We start from the raw sequence: 16,005 nt of genomic DNA, 5'->3' as shown, positions 1-16,005 counted from the left end.
ACAGAAAAGGAGACCAGGAATTAGGCTGAACTGTGAGGTTAAGAAAGAGATACAAAGACCAATCTTTAAATAGTGCCCTAATATCAAGAGGAGATACAGTCCTGAAACTAGGGAGATAAGTGGGACGCAAGGCAAGAAAAGTAATTGCCTGTCACTATGTAAGGATAATGGGATAAAAAAAAAAACACTAAAACAAGACCAGTCCAAAAAGCCCCGACTAAGTCAATGCATGTAGCAACTTTGGATTAAGCTTGGATTAATACCAGCTTTGCTATTCAGTGGCTCATGTTCTTAGGAAATGATATTTTGCTAATTGTTTCTGGTTTGATTTTGCTTCTAATTTTCACATTGTTGAATAACAGGAATAAAAGCATGACATGGAATTCACGCTGACAGCATTTTCTCCTTAACTGCTGTTGGACTGTTTTGGAAAATATGGCAAAAAAAACATACCATGCTAGTATACCACCTACTGGGTTCACCCACATTGCCACATTTGTGGAGAAAGTTTTAATAGGTTTTCAAGAGACAGGGAGAGGTAACTTAGAGATTAGAGCTGGAAGTGACAGAAAACCAGGAGCCACTTCATACCAAGTCAGTATTGTCTAAAACATGGGCCAAGGACTCAACTCTTGTTTTTCTAGCCTAGGATTTGCCCAGAGCATTGCTATTCCGAGTCATTAATTTTCTTTCTTTCTTTTCTTTTCACATCAGGAAGCAATGGCAAATGAGAACAACGTGCTACACATGGAGTCTGTAAAATAGCACTTCAAAGGCTTGATTTTTTCTTAAGATACTATGAACGCATCCAGCTTTAAAGGTCAATCCTGAGCACAAGCCAGATGGTTTGAGGGTCTAATTTCACTTTATTTTTTGAAACACTTTTAAACATTACAACCCTTTTTAATTGCAAAGCCATGTTTACATTCAAACTGCTAGAGTATCTTGCATGAAATACATTTTTAATGAGTGGAATGTTTGAAATTTAAAAGAGTAAGCCATAAAATTGCTTAAATCTCCACTGAATAATTAAAATACAACTTTGCTTTATGGTTGCAATTATCTGCTCTGTTAAGATTCTGTCTCTATTCCCCTCCCCCCCCTGTCCCCCCTTGTGCATAAAACTTTTAGGAAATAAAATACTATAAACAGCATAAAAACAATGCTCCTGAAAAAAAAACAAAGCAAAACAAAACTCAACACACAGTGCTTAGAAAATTTCAGTTGACATTCAATTAGTTTGTAATTTCCCATCTCATCTTTCAAGACACAGCAGTTGTTTTTTTTTTTAAGGTAAAGAAAATACATTTTTACAATTGCATAACCCTCTCAGGTCTCTTCTTAAAATGTCCTTTTCATTCACCCATTTATAGCCATGTGCTGGATTGGGTCATTAATCTGAGAACAGTGCAGGAATGGAAGCTTCTTCACTGTGGAATATTGTGGTAGCCAAGAAAGGTATATCAGATATTGAGAGATGTGGTTTAGTGGGCATGGTGGTGATGGCTGGACTGGATGACCTGTTTTTCAACCTCGATGATTTTATGTTATTACAACAACATGCAGATTGTGGTTCCATGTTGTTGTGAAACTGAGAAATATTTCTCAAATATTCACATGCCCATGGTTCATTTCTTACAAATTATGCTCAGTATGACAGCATGAATATGGATCCAAGATATTGTGGCAAATACCATATGTACGAAACTATGGCCAAGGTATGGTTAAAAAAATTAACAGATAAAATTGTGGGATTATAAAAACAACAAACAATTGAGAAAGAGTGACAAAATAGAGGAGAGATGGTATAAGAGGCATACAGGGATTCAGATCAGTGCCATATAGCGCACAGATCTATAAGAGGATCTCTGGAAATTAGCTACCATGAATAATGAGGTGAGTAGACAAAAGGAACAGCTTGTACCACCTAGTTTTAGGTGCCAGACAGTGATGATTTGACTTAGCCACAATTCCTATCTACGGGCACTAAGGATAGGTATGTGATTCACAAAAGCTGAATCCCCTCTGGAAAGAGCAGGTTTCTCTCCACTAAATACACAGGGAGCCCAAGGCAGAAAGGATCCTAATTCAGGCCTTTCAGAGTGGGAGAATTACTCCTCCCAGCAGGTGGTGAAGGCTGAAAAGTGCCATTTACTTTGATAGCACTACTTGCAAGATAATAAACTGGTCCAGCAATTGCACTTGCTTCTTGCCTAGCTTCTGGATGCAGCATGCACATGCATGCTAATGTGTTTACGTGCAGGTACATTATAAAAATTTAAGAGAAATGGATACATATCTAAACAGATGTTTAGACTGAAGGGCATGTGTGAGAGTAGATAGAACAGATCAATAAACAGAGCATAAATGACACTTTTTCGTTTGCTTCCTTGCCATTCACCTTTGAAAAGAACAAGACAATTTAAATGGCATTTCTTTTAAAGAAAGTATCTGATGACTTCAGGCAATTAAGCACTACAAAGAGATAAAATGCACAGCTACTAACATTTATTGGTTGTATTTAACTTTTAACTTCTTTGGGGAAAAAAAAAAAACAACAATAAAAAACCCCAGCAATTTGATCTCTGTGTTCTTTTAACCTCAAGGAGTGAACTTACCCATATCTGAAGAAATTATTGAACTGTCTGCAGATCCTATGAGCAAGCTCTCTCTTCCCACAGGCAAGAGGGCCAACCAATACCAGCATGGGGTAGGGAGCATCGAGACTAGGGAGAGTGCTACAAGAAAGGAAAACAAGGAGGCATTAGGTTAGTTGGAAATAAAGTCTTTACAACATTGCATAAAGCTTCTGCAGAGACTTCATCATCATTTCCACTAATTTCCTCTATCAATCACAATATTCACATTGTTCACAGCATAGATTAAGATGAGGAAAAGCATGTGCTCAATTTGACACACTCTAAACATAAAAACAGAACAGAATGCTACAATAAAGACCCCTGGGTCTCTTTTGCTGAGGGTATAATATTATGTGTACAATATCTTCTCTGATTTACAGTCTTCTTGAAGTTGCCTCTGCAGTTATGGCATTGCTGGGTTTTGTTAAGAGTTTTCCAATTCCATTGCAGGGATGGTAATATTTTAATGATCGGGACAATAAACCTGGAGTGAACCCCAACTCAGTCCTACAAATCTTTATGTGCTCCTGCATATATTCTTGCTAACCTTGCCAGATGAAGGTAGTAATTTGTGAAGAGCTCTCCAGTTCAGTACAATGAGAGCCACTAAGAAACTTAAACTCCACTGAACACAAATAACACTACAATGAAAGAAATCAAATTGTTGCAAAAACACAAAGCCTTCACTTTGGCTCCATTTTCTCCATGCTGTGCAGATGGTTTGGTTCTTGAATTTCCTCTTCCAGCTTTAAATACAGGAATATGTGGTATTTCTGCATTTCTGAAAGTCCAGCAATTTAGGGATATAAAAATAGAATTCAACTTTAAACTCTCACGTTTTACTCTCACTTGGGCTGTAAGATCATGCCACTTGATGACATGTCAAAAATAGCTGAAATGATTTCAGAAACACACGTTTTTAACTAATGAATAGCTTTAAAACAACTTCAATTTTAAAGGAAGAAAACCACCTCTGTGCACTAGGATTACATTTAATGTGATTTACAGCAGGTGAGCATAAATTCCTGAAAACAGATTCCTTTCTTTTAACTCTTCCCTTGCACAGGACAAGATCCACAAGAAGTAATGATGGCCATCAAACACAAGCATGGGGAGAAATAAATAAAAATAAATAAATAAAAGAAATCACAGTAATAGCTTTACCTCTACTTAGGTTCAACAAAACAACTCCATTTTCTACCAGATTATATGGATGTAATGGAACTGAATGTTTGAGAAGCACTGAGATAATAATGTAATTCAGTCTCCTAGTTCTCCAGTGAAGTAGATAAATTCTACCCTCACAGAAGACATAGAACACACACAACTAGTAAATTGGCTGGCTTGAGGCTGTATATATGTGGGGTTACTAAATTGTAAAATGAAGTAAGACCCTGGTCCAGTGCTCCATTTACTGGACTAATTTCAAGCAAGAGGGCAGCAGCACCATTTGGAGACCTAAGGTTGTTTTGGTTTTGTATATAAATGTACTGTGACATTTACAAAAATTAGACAACATTGACACAATAAGCTTATTAGCAGAATCATAGAATGATTTTGAGTTGGAATGGATCTTTAAAGGTCATCTAGCCCAACTTCCCTGCAAGGAACAGGGACACCTACAGCAAGATCAGGGCCTATTTACTTGGGATTGTCACTCTCTCTAAATAAATTCCCATTACTAGAACAGAGAACATATCTTCACATTCCTTGGCTTTATTGTTTCCACAGTACTATCTCTCATTACATCACCATTTACCTATTTTCAGAAGTTTTGGTTTTGCTAAAATGTAAAAGCAGGATCTGGTAAGGAGTTCTTGGTTTATTTAATGTTCATCTTTCAACTTCCTTTAGTGAGTAGAGCAATACACTGCTGTGAACAATTAATAGATTTCAAGGCCAGAAGGGACTCATGATCATCTAGCCAGATCCGCTTCATCATACTGGCTCCCCAAGTCAGTTCTTGTTTCAAGCCTGACGCTGAGGGTTCTGTCAGAGCATATTTTAATTAAAACGTTCCAGTTGTGGAAATTTCTTGGTACCCATGGTAAATTGTTCCAGTGGTTAATTACATTCATTGTTTAAAATAATCCTGCCCTCTTTTTTCTCTGAATAAATTTATCCTCAAAAGCCAGATAGTAAGTCTCATCATGTGCTTGCCCAATAGACTGAAGAGCCCTCTGTTATTAAATTTCCACTCCCCCCACAGCAGTTATAACTATGTCAAGCCACCTTTTTAAATGTCACATGCATTTAGAGTCAGGGAAAAAATATACATAATATTGTTCAGTGGTCTGTTACTATGTAATTAAAGATAGCATCAGGAGGCACACAGAGAGGGAATGGCATAAGTAACTTATGCTAATATTTTCTGACTGGAGTAAGTAACAGTATAACCTTTTCCTTTGATTTCAGGCTTTATTTTTAATAGAAATATCACTAAAACCAGAATTAATTATAAACTCATCTAACAAGATCGATGCAAATGAACTACACCAATCTTGTTCCAGTAAGTAGTTTATAGCGTGGAAGACAGCAACGTATCATCATTAGGAAGATTTCATTAATGACTGTGTTGTGTATTTTCCAGCTGAGCATAGGCAAACACTCGAAGCATCATTAACAATTTTGGTCAGTACCATAAATATTGCTTTGCTTATTTATATGTTTGTGTACACGATGCCTCTGACAGAGTTGTTCCTTTCTAGCAATGAAGACACACATGCACAATCCAATAAACAAATATTTAAATAAGGCCTATGTCTGCATTGGAAGAAATCCATGCCTTTAGGTAAAACTACTCTTTTTGGTTTGGTTGGTTGGCTTTTCTGTTTTTTTTTTAATAGGCTGATATAAATTCTCAGAGCTATCATCATCACAGGGATAGTTCCTATCTGTCATCATCAAGCCCAGAAATAAAACCAGCTTTGCAATACAGACATCTAAAAATGTAAATTAAGTCACTGAATCATGGATCTTGAATCACGTTACTTAGCTATGAATTAAGATGCCCATAATGATGCTAAGACAGGATGTTGGGCACAAACTGATTTCAACACCCACTGTAGCTGATAAAATAACAAACCACTTATATGTCATTGTATCCTCCATGAGCGTACGTCAAAGCACTTTCCAAACTTATCAAGCAACTATCATAATTCGTCTACAGAACAGCAAAGTATGCTGATTTCCATTTTCTAAATGAGAAATAAGACAGAATGAAGTCACCTGGCATGACAATGGCAATGTCAGAAAAAGAACATTGATTTGCTTCTCCCTTCTGTTCTTTAAATGGCAGACAGCATCATCTCCTCCCACAGGCACAAGTTGGACTTCCTTAAGTACAAACTTGAAAATTTTGCCTTATGAATATAGAAACGTGTCCCAGAGCCACAAAATAAAGCCATTCTGCTCACGCTGGTACGCCAGTAGCGTGAAGAGGAATAAGCAGAACAGGAAGAAATGTTTTACAGCTCTCTTCTCCCTCTAGAGACTTTCAAATTGCCTTTTAGAAATAGAAATTTTACATCTCTCATTTATGGTGCAAATGGCCATCTGTTTCAACAGATTGTTTAAAAGAAATGGAGTTGTGGACAATCTGTCTCCGACTTCAGAGGTGAATGACTAACTTCATTTCATAATCCATTTCAACCAAACAAGATCTGCCTAATTTGCAGACTGCTAACAGAATGCGATGGAACATGTCCTCTTCATTAGATTAATTTAAAGGTGGGAGAGGGACAGAAAAATGTCCCTCTAAATATGCCAACATATTCTGCTTTACATGAGTGCCACCCTCAGGAGCAGATGTGAAGTGGAGGTAAGCTTACCTGTCGAAGATTCTCTGGGGCTGCAGCATGCTATACATAAGCTGAGTCATATGATCTTTAGCAGCAACAACTTCTGGAGGAGGATCATATTGATTCACAGCACCAACCTGTCTCCAGAGTTTAAGGACAAAAGAAAGAAGAAGGGCAGTGATGTAATTGTTTCCAACTGCAATACGTTTCTAAGATCACTATGAATAATGAGGGCTTCGTACTTTTGATGGTCAGTCCTTGCATTTGGCTTGTCTACACTCTGCTACATAAATGTTTTCGGGAGATTTAAACACTGTCTGATAGATGGATGGAAGGTAGCCAGAAGTAGCTCACCATCGTTAATATATTCAACCTTTTACTGGAAAGAAAACAGGATGCTACATAAGACACAAGTTAATTCTGCTTAGGTTTTAATTATCCATTAATTTGCATCCTTTCAGTGCTGGTGGAAGATGCCAAATTAAAATCCTTGGGGACTGAAGCCATTCATTTATTTGTTAGAAGAGAAACAGAACGGGTATTAACAAAGTAAGCAAACTGCAATTTTCTTCTGACAAAGCATTTCTGTCTTTCCTGGGAGGAAGAGCATTGAAACTACAAGGATTCTCCCTATTTATTCTATTGAAGGTACTGACCTCTAATGGGCTGTATTTATTTTATTTTACTTTTTTTGTTATTAATGCTTGCCTCTCCTACAATAACCTGAGGAAAGGATTTTTGAAGTAACTTCAACCACACAAAAGTTGTGTGCTAGTCTCAATCAGTCATCTAGGCTTACTCTTACAGTCCATAAAGAAAGAAAGATTTCTTGAATATATGTGTGTGGAAGGAAAGCAGATTGTCACATGAGACAAAGAATAAGATCAACATCTCTGGTATCATCCATTCATACTCATGATAGCAAGAGGCTGGCATTAAACAAGAGCCTTGATCCCTGAGCCTTGATCCCAAGCTGAAGTTAGGAGTGACGAATTTCCTGCAAGGATCCTTTATACATTTTTTTTTAAGAATGCTTCCCTTAAATCCAACACTAATATGCAACTGTTAACCCTAGCAGCTCTAGATATGGCAGCACTAGAAGAAAAGTTTACAATAGAAAGTTACTGTAAGCAGTCTGAGGATTTATCTAAAGGAGGAAGATTTTACAGAGAAAACTGTATTGAGTAGACCTGGAAACAAATATCATTATAACATCCAGAGTACATTATAAAAGAACACATTATAACCACAGCTGCTAAGTAAATATTCTGCCCAGAATGCTCCATCCCTGGAGGTGTTCAAGGCCAGGTTGGATGGGGTCCTGGGCAGCCTGGTCTAGTATTAGATATGGAGGTTGATGGCCCTGCCTGCGCTGGGGAGGTTGGAGCTTCATGATCCTAAGGGTCCCTTTCAACCCAAGCCATTTCATGATGGCTTTTAGCTAAGTTTTGCATTTTCACTTACATGCAAGTGCTCCATATCTGGATTTAGAAGCAGAAGTCTCTGAATTTGTAGTCTGAAATATGGGACACCCATCACACTCAAATGACAAAAATCCTGTATTTGCACGCACAGTTGTTCAAGTTTTTTGTTTGTTTGTTTGCTTGTTTTTGTATTTGCATTCTTTACTTAGAAAAAAATCAGAATGGTACACTTACATACCTTTTCTTCCACTGAAATATTCTTGAGATCCAGTTCTGTTAGTTGTTGCAACATGAAAATCACCAAGAGCCAATAATCTGTTTGTTCCTGAAGGAAAAAAGAACCTAGATTCATCAATCTAATATTTAATATCTATTAGCTGAAATTAAATTGATTTTAATACAGTGTGATATAAGAAGATTGCTGGAGAACCAAAAGCATTATCTATTCTGGGACTACATAATCATCCGTGTCTAATACTTCCAACCTTAGAAGGACTGCAGGAACTTTAGAAGAGAACTTGTATTATATAAGCATTTATAACAATGAATTTAAGTCTGGGACAATAAAAATGAATAATTACAATTCAAATAAAATGTTGACACCAATAACCAAAACTCAAATGGCTATCTTAAGGTGATTGTTGTTCATGTAAGCTATTAAAACAGTAATTTAAAGGAATAAGATCAGAATCTGCTTAAGAGAAGATCATATAAAGAGAAAAAGGTTTTCAGTACATGGAGGGGCGTGGGACAGCCTATCTCAAAAGAGTCAAAGCAAAGTTGAGCTTTGTAAGAAGATGGAGAGGATGTGTTTTCAGCCATTGTTTTGGCTTAACTAGCCTACTCTACTTTTAATTGGTAATAAATGAATCTTCCCCCAGTCAGGTCTGTTTTGCCTGTGATCATGATTGGTGACTTATCTCCCTGTCCTTATCCTGAATCATGAGTGTTTTAATCTTATTTTCTCTCCATCTTGCTGAGAAGGGGAAGTGAGAGCATGGTTTGGTGAGCAACTGGAGGAGAACGAAGGTCAATTCAGCACCAGCTCAAACAACCTAGAAGTCACAAAAGTCAGGAGAGAGTCATCTTGGATTACTGAGGACAAGTTACAAATGCAAAGTCAGTATATCTGACATTTTGTGAATCATAAAATCGTTAAGGTTGAAAAAGACCTCCAAGATCAGCTAGTCCAACTGTCCACATATTACCACCATGCCCACTAAACCGCATCCCTCAGTGCCACATCTACACATTTCTTGAAAATCTGAGTAAAACAGATGTTTAATTCATTAGTTGAGGAATATTAAGGGAGCCATAAACGAGGACTGAGTAAATCCTAGATGAAAAGATGATAGAGATTCCAGAGACACGTTATTTGAAAAGGGCTACTATTAAGTTCCTTTCAGCTTTTCTCATGAACAAGACAGTACCTTCAAAGCAAACAAAAGTGGGATCTTCTACCAAAAAAAAAATCATTGCATACTATGAATACACAATTATTAACAAATTGATCAAATTCATGGATTTATTGTGTGAATATGAAACGTGATACATTTGTAGCTTTGGCTAGGAAGTTCCCAAAGAAAGGTGGGTAAACATGCTGGCAGAACAACTGCTCATCACTACTTTGTTCCTAATCTTCACTCCCTGAGATGACCTGGCTACTCTCAGAGACAGAAAAGGAATCTAAATGGAATCTAGTGTGACGCAAAACAGCAGCTCTAGGTTCATATTTTTGCCTTCATTTTTACTTTCTTCTTACCTGCACAGGATTTTTCAAAAGATTTAAAGCCCTGAGGAGAGGCAGATCTTGAATACTTTCAAGTTCACTCAGCTCAGCAATCTAATTAGCAACAAAAACAGAACATAAATTAGCAACAACAGAGTCAATGATAACTATGGGGAAAAAAAGTTTTTCATTCCTGTTCCTAAAATCTGGAAATAAAGAAGTCATTATACTCACAAACTGGGTATACATGTTAACTGCATTCAATAAGGCATTTTCAGCCACAAAAGGCAGACAACTTGGATGTTAGCTGGAGAAGCAATATAACACAGTAATTTCGAACCACCTGCGTTTTTCCCGTTCTTTCAAACGTCAAGCCATAACACATTTAACTTTTATGTGGCTGATGTGCTTAAGTGAGGCAATTCTGCAATTATATTTGTGCTTCATGACTAGCGAAAATAATTCCTTCTAAGGAGATTTTCTTTTCACCGAAGCTCAAGTTAGAACACCCTATCTAACTTGCAGCACTTAACTGAAAAGCATCAGCATACTTATTCTTACCTCTATTTATGTCCAGAGGGTAATGCATCCCACTTAATGTCTCATCTGTTCACAAAGAAAACCTTGGTTGGCTGCACTCAGCATTTCCATTAAGCTTTAGAAGTTACGTGGGACTGACCAAAGCTTGTGTGCCCAAAGTGAAGTCACACCAGTGGCACTCAGTGAACACTTGTAAGGCTATCAGTGAAAACAAAGTGGGTAAAAAGGAATTCCTTCTGACTCATTTTAACCATCTGTAAATTAATTAGCCCAGATCAGCCACTTAACAATTTCACTTTATAATCAGTGGAAAAAGACAGTTTCAGAGGACATGACCCATGCAAGGCTGGGATGAATGGAATTCTAAAGAAACTAATTTTCCTTTAAATGCTGGAAGACTGAGCCTTCCCCATGTGTTAGTTAGCTTATGTGAGGTTCCTAAAAATATAAATCTCAATCACACTCAATTTAATATTCCTTCTGAGATAACAAGCCCCCTGCAGAACAATTTTGACTAGGTTGTCATTTGAGTGGATTTCCCAGATAAGTCATAGAAAACCAACAGTCCATAACTGAAAACCCCTAAATATGTACAGGTTATATATGGGTTATACATGGGGCACCCAGCATAAGAAAGACAGGGAGAATGGTCCAGAGGAGGGCCACTAAGATGATCAGAAAGCTGGAGCACCTCTCCTAAGAAAAAAGGTTGAGGGAATTGGGCTTGTTTGACTTGGAGAAGAGAAGACTCCAGGAGATCTCATTGTGGCCTTCCAGTATTTGAAGGGAGCGTATAAACAGGAGGGGGAAAGGCTGTTTATGAGGGTGGATAGTGATAGGACAAAGGGGAATGGTTTTAAACTTAGACAGGGAAGGTTTAGGTTAGATATCAGGAGGAAGTTTTTCACACAGAGGGTGGTGACACACTGGAACAGGTTGCCCAAGGAGGTTGTGGATGCCCCATCCCTGGAGGCATTCAAGGCCAGGCTGGATGTGGCTCTGGGCAGCCTGGTCTGCTGGTTGGCGACCCTGCACACAGCAGGGGGGTTGAAACTGGATGATCATTGTGGTCCTTTTCAACCCAGGCCATTCTGTGATTCTATATATAGGTAATGATATACGTGAGAGCTATATACTGCGGATAAACCTACTGTCCTCATTGGCCAACTGACAGCATGTGGGAATACTCCAGAGAGATAATTCCACCTTGTGGATGCAGAAGTGAAATAAAACATTGAGAGTTCTGTCCTATGTCTGCTGACTGGCCCTACAGATCTGCAGAATATCATGTCCACCCAGCACTCCAGAGACACCAAGCAGCTGGCATCCTACTCTCACCACAGATGCAGGCAGACCAATGTAACTTTACCTTGGAACAATGAGTTCCAGTGAGAACCCTTAACGCAGCTTTTTTAGACAGATAAAACTTGAGGCTAAAGCAACTGTGCCAATATTCTCTTTACATTATTCTGCAGAAAGAAATGTTCAAAAACGGTGACTCATTAAACAGCTTCAACAACATCATTAACAGAGGTAGGTTTTGATGAGGCAAAATTAATAGTTCCTACGTGCCGTGAAGAACAGTAGAATCTATATGAGGCAATGGAAGTGGTGTTATTAATACTAATAACTGCTACACCATTAGATAGTTTCCTGTCTTGTGTAATTTCAAACACTGATGCACCTTGAAATGTCAACCTGAACACATCATGAGAAAAAGAATTCATAGTGTACTGTATTCCTCTTGTCTTATAAATGTATCTTGCGTGGGGAAAAATTACAGAAAATGTTCAGTTCCTGGTTTATACTGTTATTTCTCATTTTCTTCTTTTTTTTTTTTTCCACATGCAGATCTATCTTTGATGTCAGAATGATTCATGAATTGACAGTCTTTTCAGCTAGAGACTCCAGGAACTCAACATCAAAAGGATTAGGTATACGTAGCCTGGGTTTCAAAATTCAAATACAAATGAGTTGGATTGTATCATCGTACTCCCTGTGAAAATCTTGCTGCAGAACAAAACAATTTATAGCAGAGTACATGCAGTTCTGCCTTACAGAAACGTACCATTTGAGAGCTCAGAAGAATCTGTGGTCATAAAATCGGGCTGAGAGATATTAGCAAACCCTCCTGACAGTAGGAAAGCTGTGATGTAAGTAAAGATCCTCAAGAATAATCAAACTGGAAAAAACCCACCAATACTCACCTCTATCATACCTACACAAGGGAATTGTGTTAAGTCTTTATGTACACGAGCACTAAATACAACAGAAGTGATCCTTACATAACAATAAACCTGGAGATGTCAAATAAAGCCTGAGGAATATACTAATCAACATGTGAAACAGTACTGGAGCAAAACATCAAAGGAAAAATGGCATCTTATCTAATATTCCTTTCTTGGAGTATTGTAAGATTCATTGACGTTTCTAGGGATTGGATTTAAGGAGAAACAAAAAAGGATGCATTCTCAGAACAAGTTGAGATCAATATTAAATATGTTACCTTGTTATCCTCTAGATTGATCACCTCTAGTAAATCATGTCCCTCCAAGCCTTCTAGAGTAGCTATTTTATTGCTAGAAAGGTCCAGCTTCCATAGAGTTTTCAATCTATCCAAGCCAGTTATCTTCTCAAGCAGGTTAGAGCTCTAAGGATACAGGAAAACATATGAAGTCTGATGAAGTTCTACAGATGGGAAACAACATCTCTGAGGAAGAGCAGTGTTCACTTTATTATTGAGAATCCTATTACAAACAGGCCTTTTATGCATTGGCCCCATCATGAGATGACATACTGCAGCTCTCCATACTCCTCAAGGAGAAAAGAACTACCTTCTGATTAACTTATCTTCTGCTCACCTTGAATAACAGCAAGTGACAACAGCAGTATAAAAAGAGCTCTAGCATTCTTTTCGAGATCATACTGCCTAGAGAATACACTTGCCACCATCAAACTCAAATTTAGAAAATAGATATACACATAAAAATATAGAATACATACAATATACATACATACAATTTCCCTCTATAATTGTGGTTATGTTTACATTTATGATTAGAGAATAAATAATGAAAATACTAAGGTAGAACAAAACAGTACTGCCTTCTTTGGGCTACAGGCAATCTATAAAATCTCTTTGGGATACACAAGTTCATTAATATGTACAAAGTGAAGACAGATTATTTGCTGTCAGTGACAGCATGCCCTGAAATGTTCCAATAAAAACCCCTACCTACCTCTACTGTAAATTCACCTGGACAGGAAATTACCCAAGCTTCTGGGAACTCGAGCAATTATCATTGTTTTACATTGCTTCCAAACAAGTTACAAGATAGAAAACTATATTAATCACGGGACACCAGATGGCTTCATTTGTCTGGACCCCACAAATCATACACTCATTCCTGCTAAACTCTAAGCAGATACAACATGCAGGATTCTCCACTCATCTCTGTCTCAGTGGCTACATGTACCCAGATGGCCTCTCAACATGATTCTCTCCCTATAACCTTGCAAGTTAGATTTTTCCATCAGCATCACCTTGTGCTGAAACCTTAGAAGCCTCATATTCTATTTATAAATATTTAGGAACTGTTGAAATAAATAAGCCAGCTGACTCTAATGTTAATCCAGTTGTCTGTCCTTGACATTTTTCCTGACTTTTAAATCTTTAATTAGGTTATTAATAGCATGGAAGCACTCTCTTCCTGTATGCTGTTAGACCTCCTTAATAAGATAAAGCTCAGAGTTCTAGTTGCAAAATGCTATGCAAGAGGTACACGTAGAATTCTGTGAACAAAAGAGATTTTTGTAGAGGTCCTTTCTTGCTAAGCATAAAATTCCTAAGAGTCCAGTTCATTAGAGTTGCACTTGTTACTTTTTGCAAGCTTAAGCAGAACAGAGGCTTTTTTGCAATAGTTAGGCAGTATTTACAGTTTCTGAAGTCTTTCTTCCAAACTTCAGACCTTTACTACTCTTTCAACCTGAAAGCTCAGTGGAAAATAGAAAGGGAATCTGAATCAATGGGTAGAAAGGGGGAAAAAAAAAGAGGAACTGCATCTTGTTCTAATTAGCAAAAGAAAACGCTATGTTAAAATCTGTCTATTTACATAATTTTCACAACTATCTACTTTGCTAATTAAAAAAGAGAAGCAGTTGGATAAATAATCGTATCAGCATGTAAGAACCCAAACTGAAGAACGTGTTCATATTAATAAGCCTTAGCTCTTAACACGATCTCCAAAGCATTTTACAGGGCAGATAACCATTACTAACAGAATTATTATTAGGCCTTTTAACAGACAAGGAAATCAAGGTACACAGTGGCTAAGCAATTTAGTGGAGATGAGTTATTTAGAGAGAAGATTTTCCTGTCAGCTTAGATTTTTCTATTCCTATAGTTCATTTCAAAACTTCTAGACAAGATTTTGCCAATCTTTTCCACTAAAAATTAGAAAAAAATAGTATTATTGCCACTGAAGGCATTAGATAGAAATATAAATCCATTAAAAATATATGGCTGAATGATTTTTGAATATATTATTCAAAATATACAACTGCCCACTTATGAATGTGAATGCCTGTACCAAAGCAGCAAAAAGTATAAGGGACAGTCAGGCGAAATGGACACAGATCTTACTTCTGCTCTTCTACTTGAATTACTACAGCACACACATTAAAAAATCTTAAAAAATTTACAAGGATTGAAAAAGAATTCTATACTTGAATAAAGGATTCATTCGCTTTACCTAAAATATTTATGTAGGTGCTTAACACTAATGTAGCAGATATGAACATATTTCTATGTATAGCTTTTTCATACTCAGTTTTAAATTACTATTTTAAAGTACTATTACAAAGTAAAACCTATTAAGATGTGGATTGGCATTTTTATAGCAATTGCATTAAAAGTAGTTTTTGCTTGTACTTTGCAGTCTCTATACTGATAGCCCTCCCTACTACGCATCTTGAAATAATTTAGAAGAAATTGGTATATTTTACTGATGTGGAACTGAGGAATACTGGAACAAACACCTACCCAAGACTCAAAAAAGGGCCAAATGCATTCAAGTGTTGGCACTGACAGATAGAGATCTACAATGGGTTAGTTAATTCTCAACAATCTTTATAAACAACAGAGAGGAAGAGATGCTTCCAAGGACTGATGCATCTTGCATTAAGAGAGATGTCATCCACTGAGGATGAGGATAATGCAGTAGTTTAGATATCCATTTCTCTCCACTGATTTTTGAGGCAGCAGAGAACAAGCTGTGATGCAGTGATGTACACTGCAGAAATCTGTAACCAGATGAGATAAATCCCACTAAAAATCTAAAATATACCCTAGAAATGTTGTATTGCAAATATACCCTGGAACAGGTTGCCCAAGGAGGTTGTGGATGCCCCATCCCTGCAGGCATTCAAGGCCAGGCTGGATGTGGCTCTGGGCAGCCTGGTCTGCTGGTTGGTGACCCTGCACACAGCAGGGTGTTGAAACCGGATGATCATTGTAGTCCTTTTCAACCCAGGTCATTCTATCATTCTATGATGACTCTGTGATACCCTGATATCTTCATGCAAAATTAGCAATGTAAGACTTTCAGTCACATTACAAAATCCTTTAAAGATAAATCCAAGATTCTTTAATAACTTACCACATTTGCATACTAAACTTGTTTTCTAAAAGTGAATGCAAGCTGCTCAGTCGTCCTTTTTCTCTTGTGTCTAGTTCACTGCCATCACAAACACAGCTTTGAGGAAATGTATCTCTGAAGATAACCAGTGTTAGGACAAGCAGCAATGGCTTTAAGTTATACCAAGTGAGGTTCAGTTGGATATTAGGAAAAAATTCTCAAAAAGAGTGGTAAAGT

The 16,005-nt window shown here is 37.4% G+C and overlaps 1 protein-coding gene across 1 annotated transcript in view; it reads right to left on the bottom strand.

The window, feature by feature from the left end:
• The window catches only part of LRGUK (leucine rich repeats and guanylate kinase domain containing), a 50,575-nt gene that overhangs the window by 27,526 nt on the left and 7,044 nt on the right, over nt 1-16,005 (bottom strand). The window contains exons 7-11 of the mRNA XM_052681159.1: nt 12,639-12,782; nt 9,626-9,706; nt 8,102-8,188; nt 6,470-6,576; nt 2,619-2,738 (exon numbers count right to left, since the gene is read on the bottom strand). Of these exons, the coding sequence (XP_052537119.1) occupies nt 2,619-2,738; nt 6,470-6,576; nt 8,102-8,188; nt 9,626-9,706; nt 12,639-12,782 (539 nt within the window). The remainder of the gene's footprint in view (nt 1-2,618; nt 2,739-6,469; nt 6,577-8,101; nt 8,189-9,625; nt 9,707-12,638; nt 12,783-16,005) is intronic.

This window comes from Tympanuchus pallidicinctus, unplaced genomic scaffold (genome assembly GCF_026119805.1).
Source record: "Tympanuchus pallidicinctus isolate F22 unplaced genomic scaffold, pur_lepc_1.0 scaffold19, whole genome shotgun sequence".
In the NCBI taxonomy this organism is placed as follows: Eukaryota; Metazoa; Chordata; class Aves; order Galliformes; family Phasianidae; genus Tympanuchus; species Tympanuchus pallidicinctus.
Note: the sequence above shows the minus strand (reverse complement) of the source record. Positions and strands in the feature narration are given on the sequence as shown.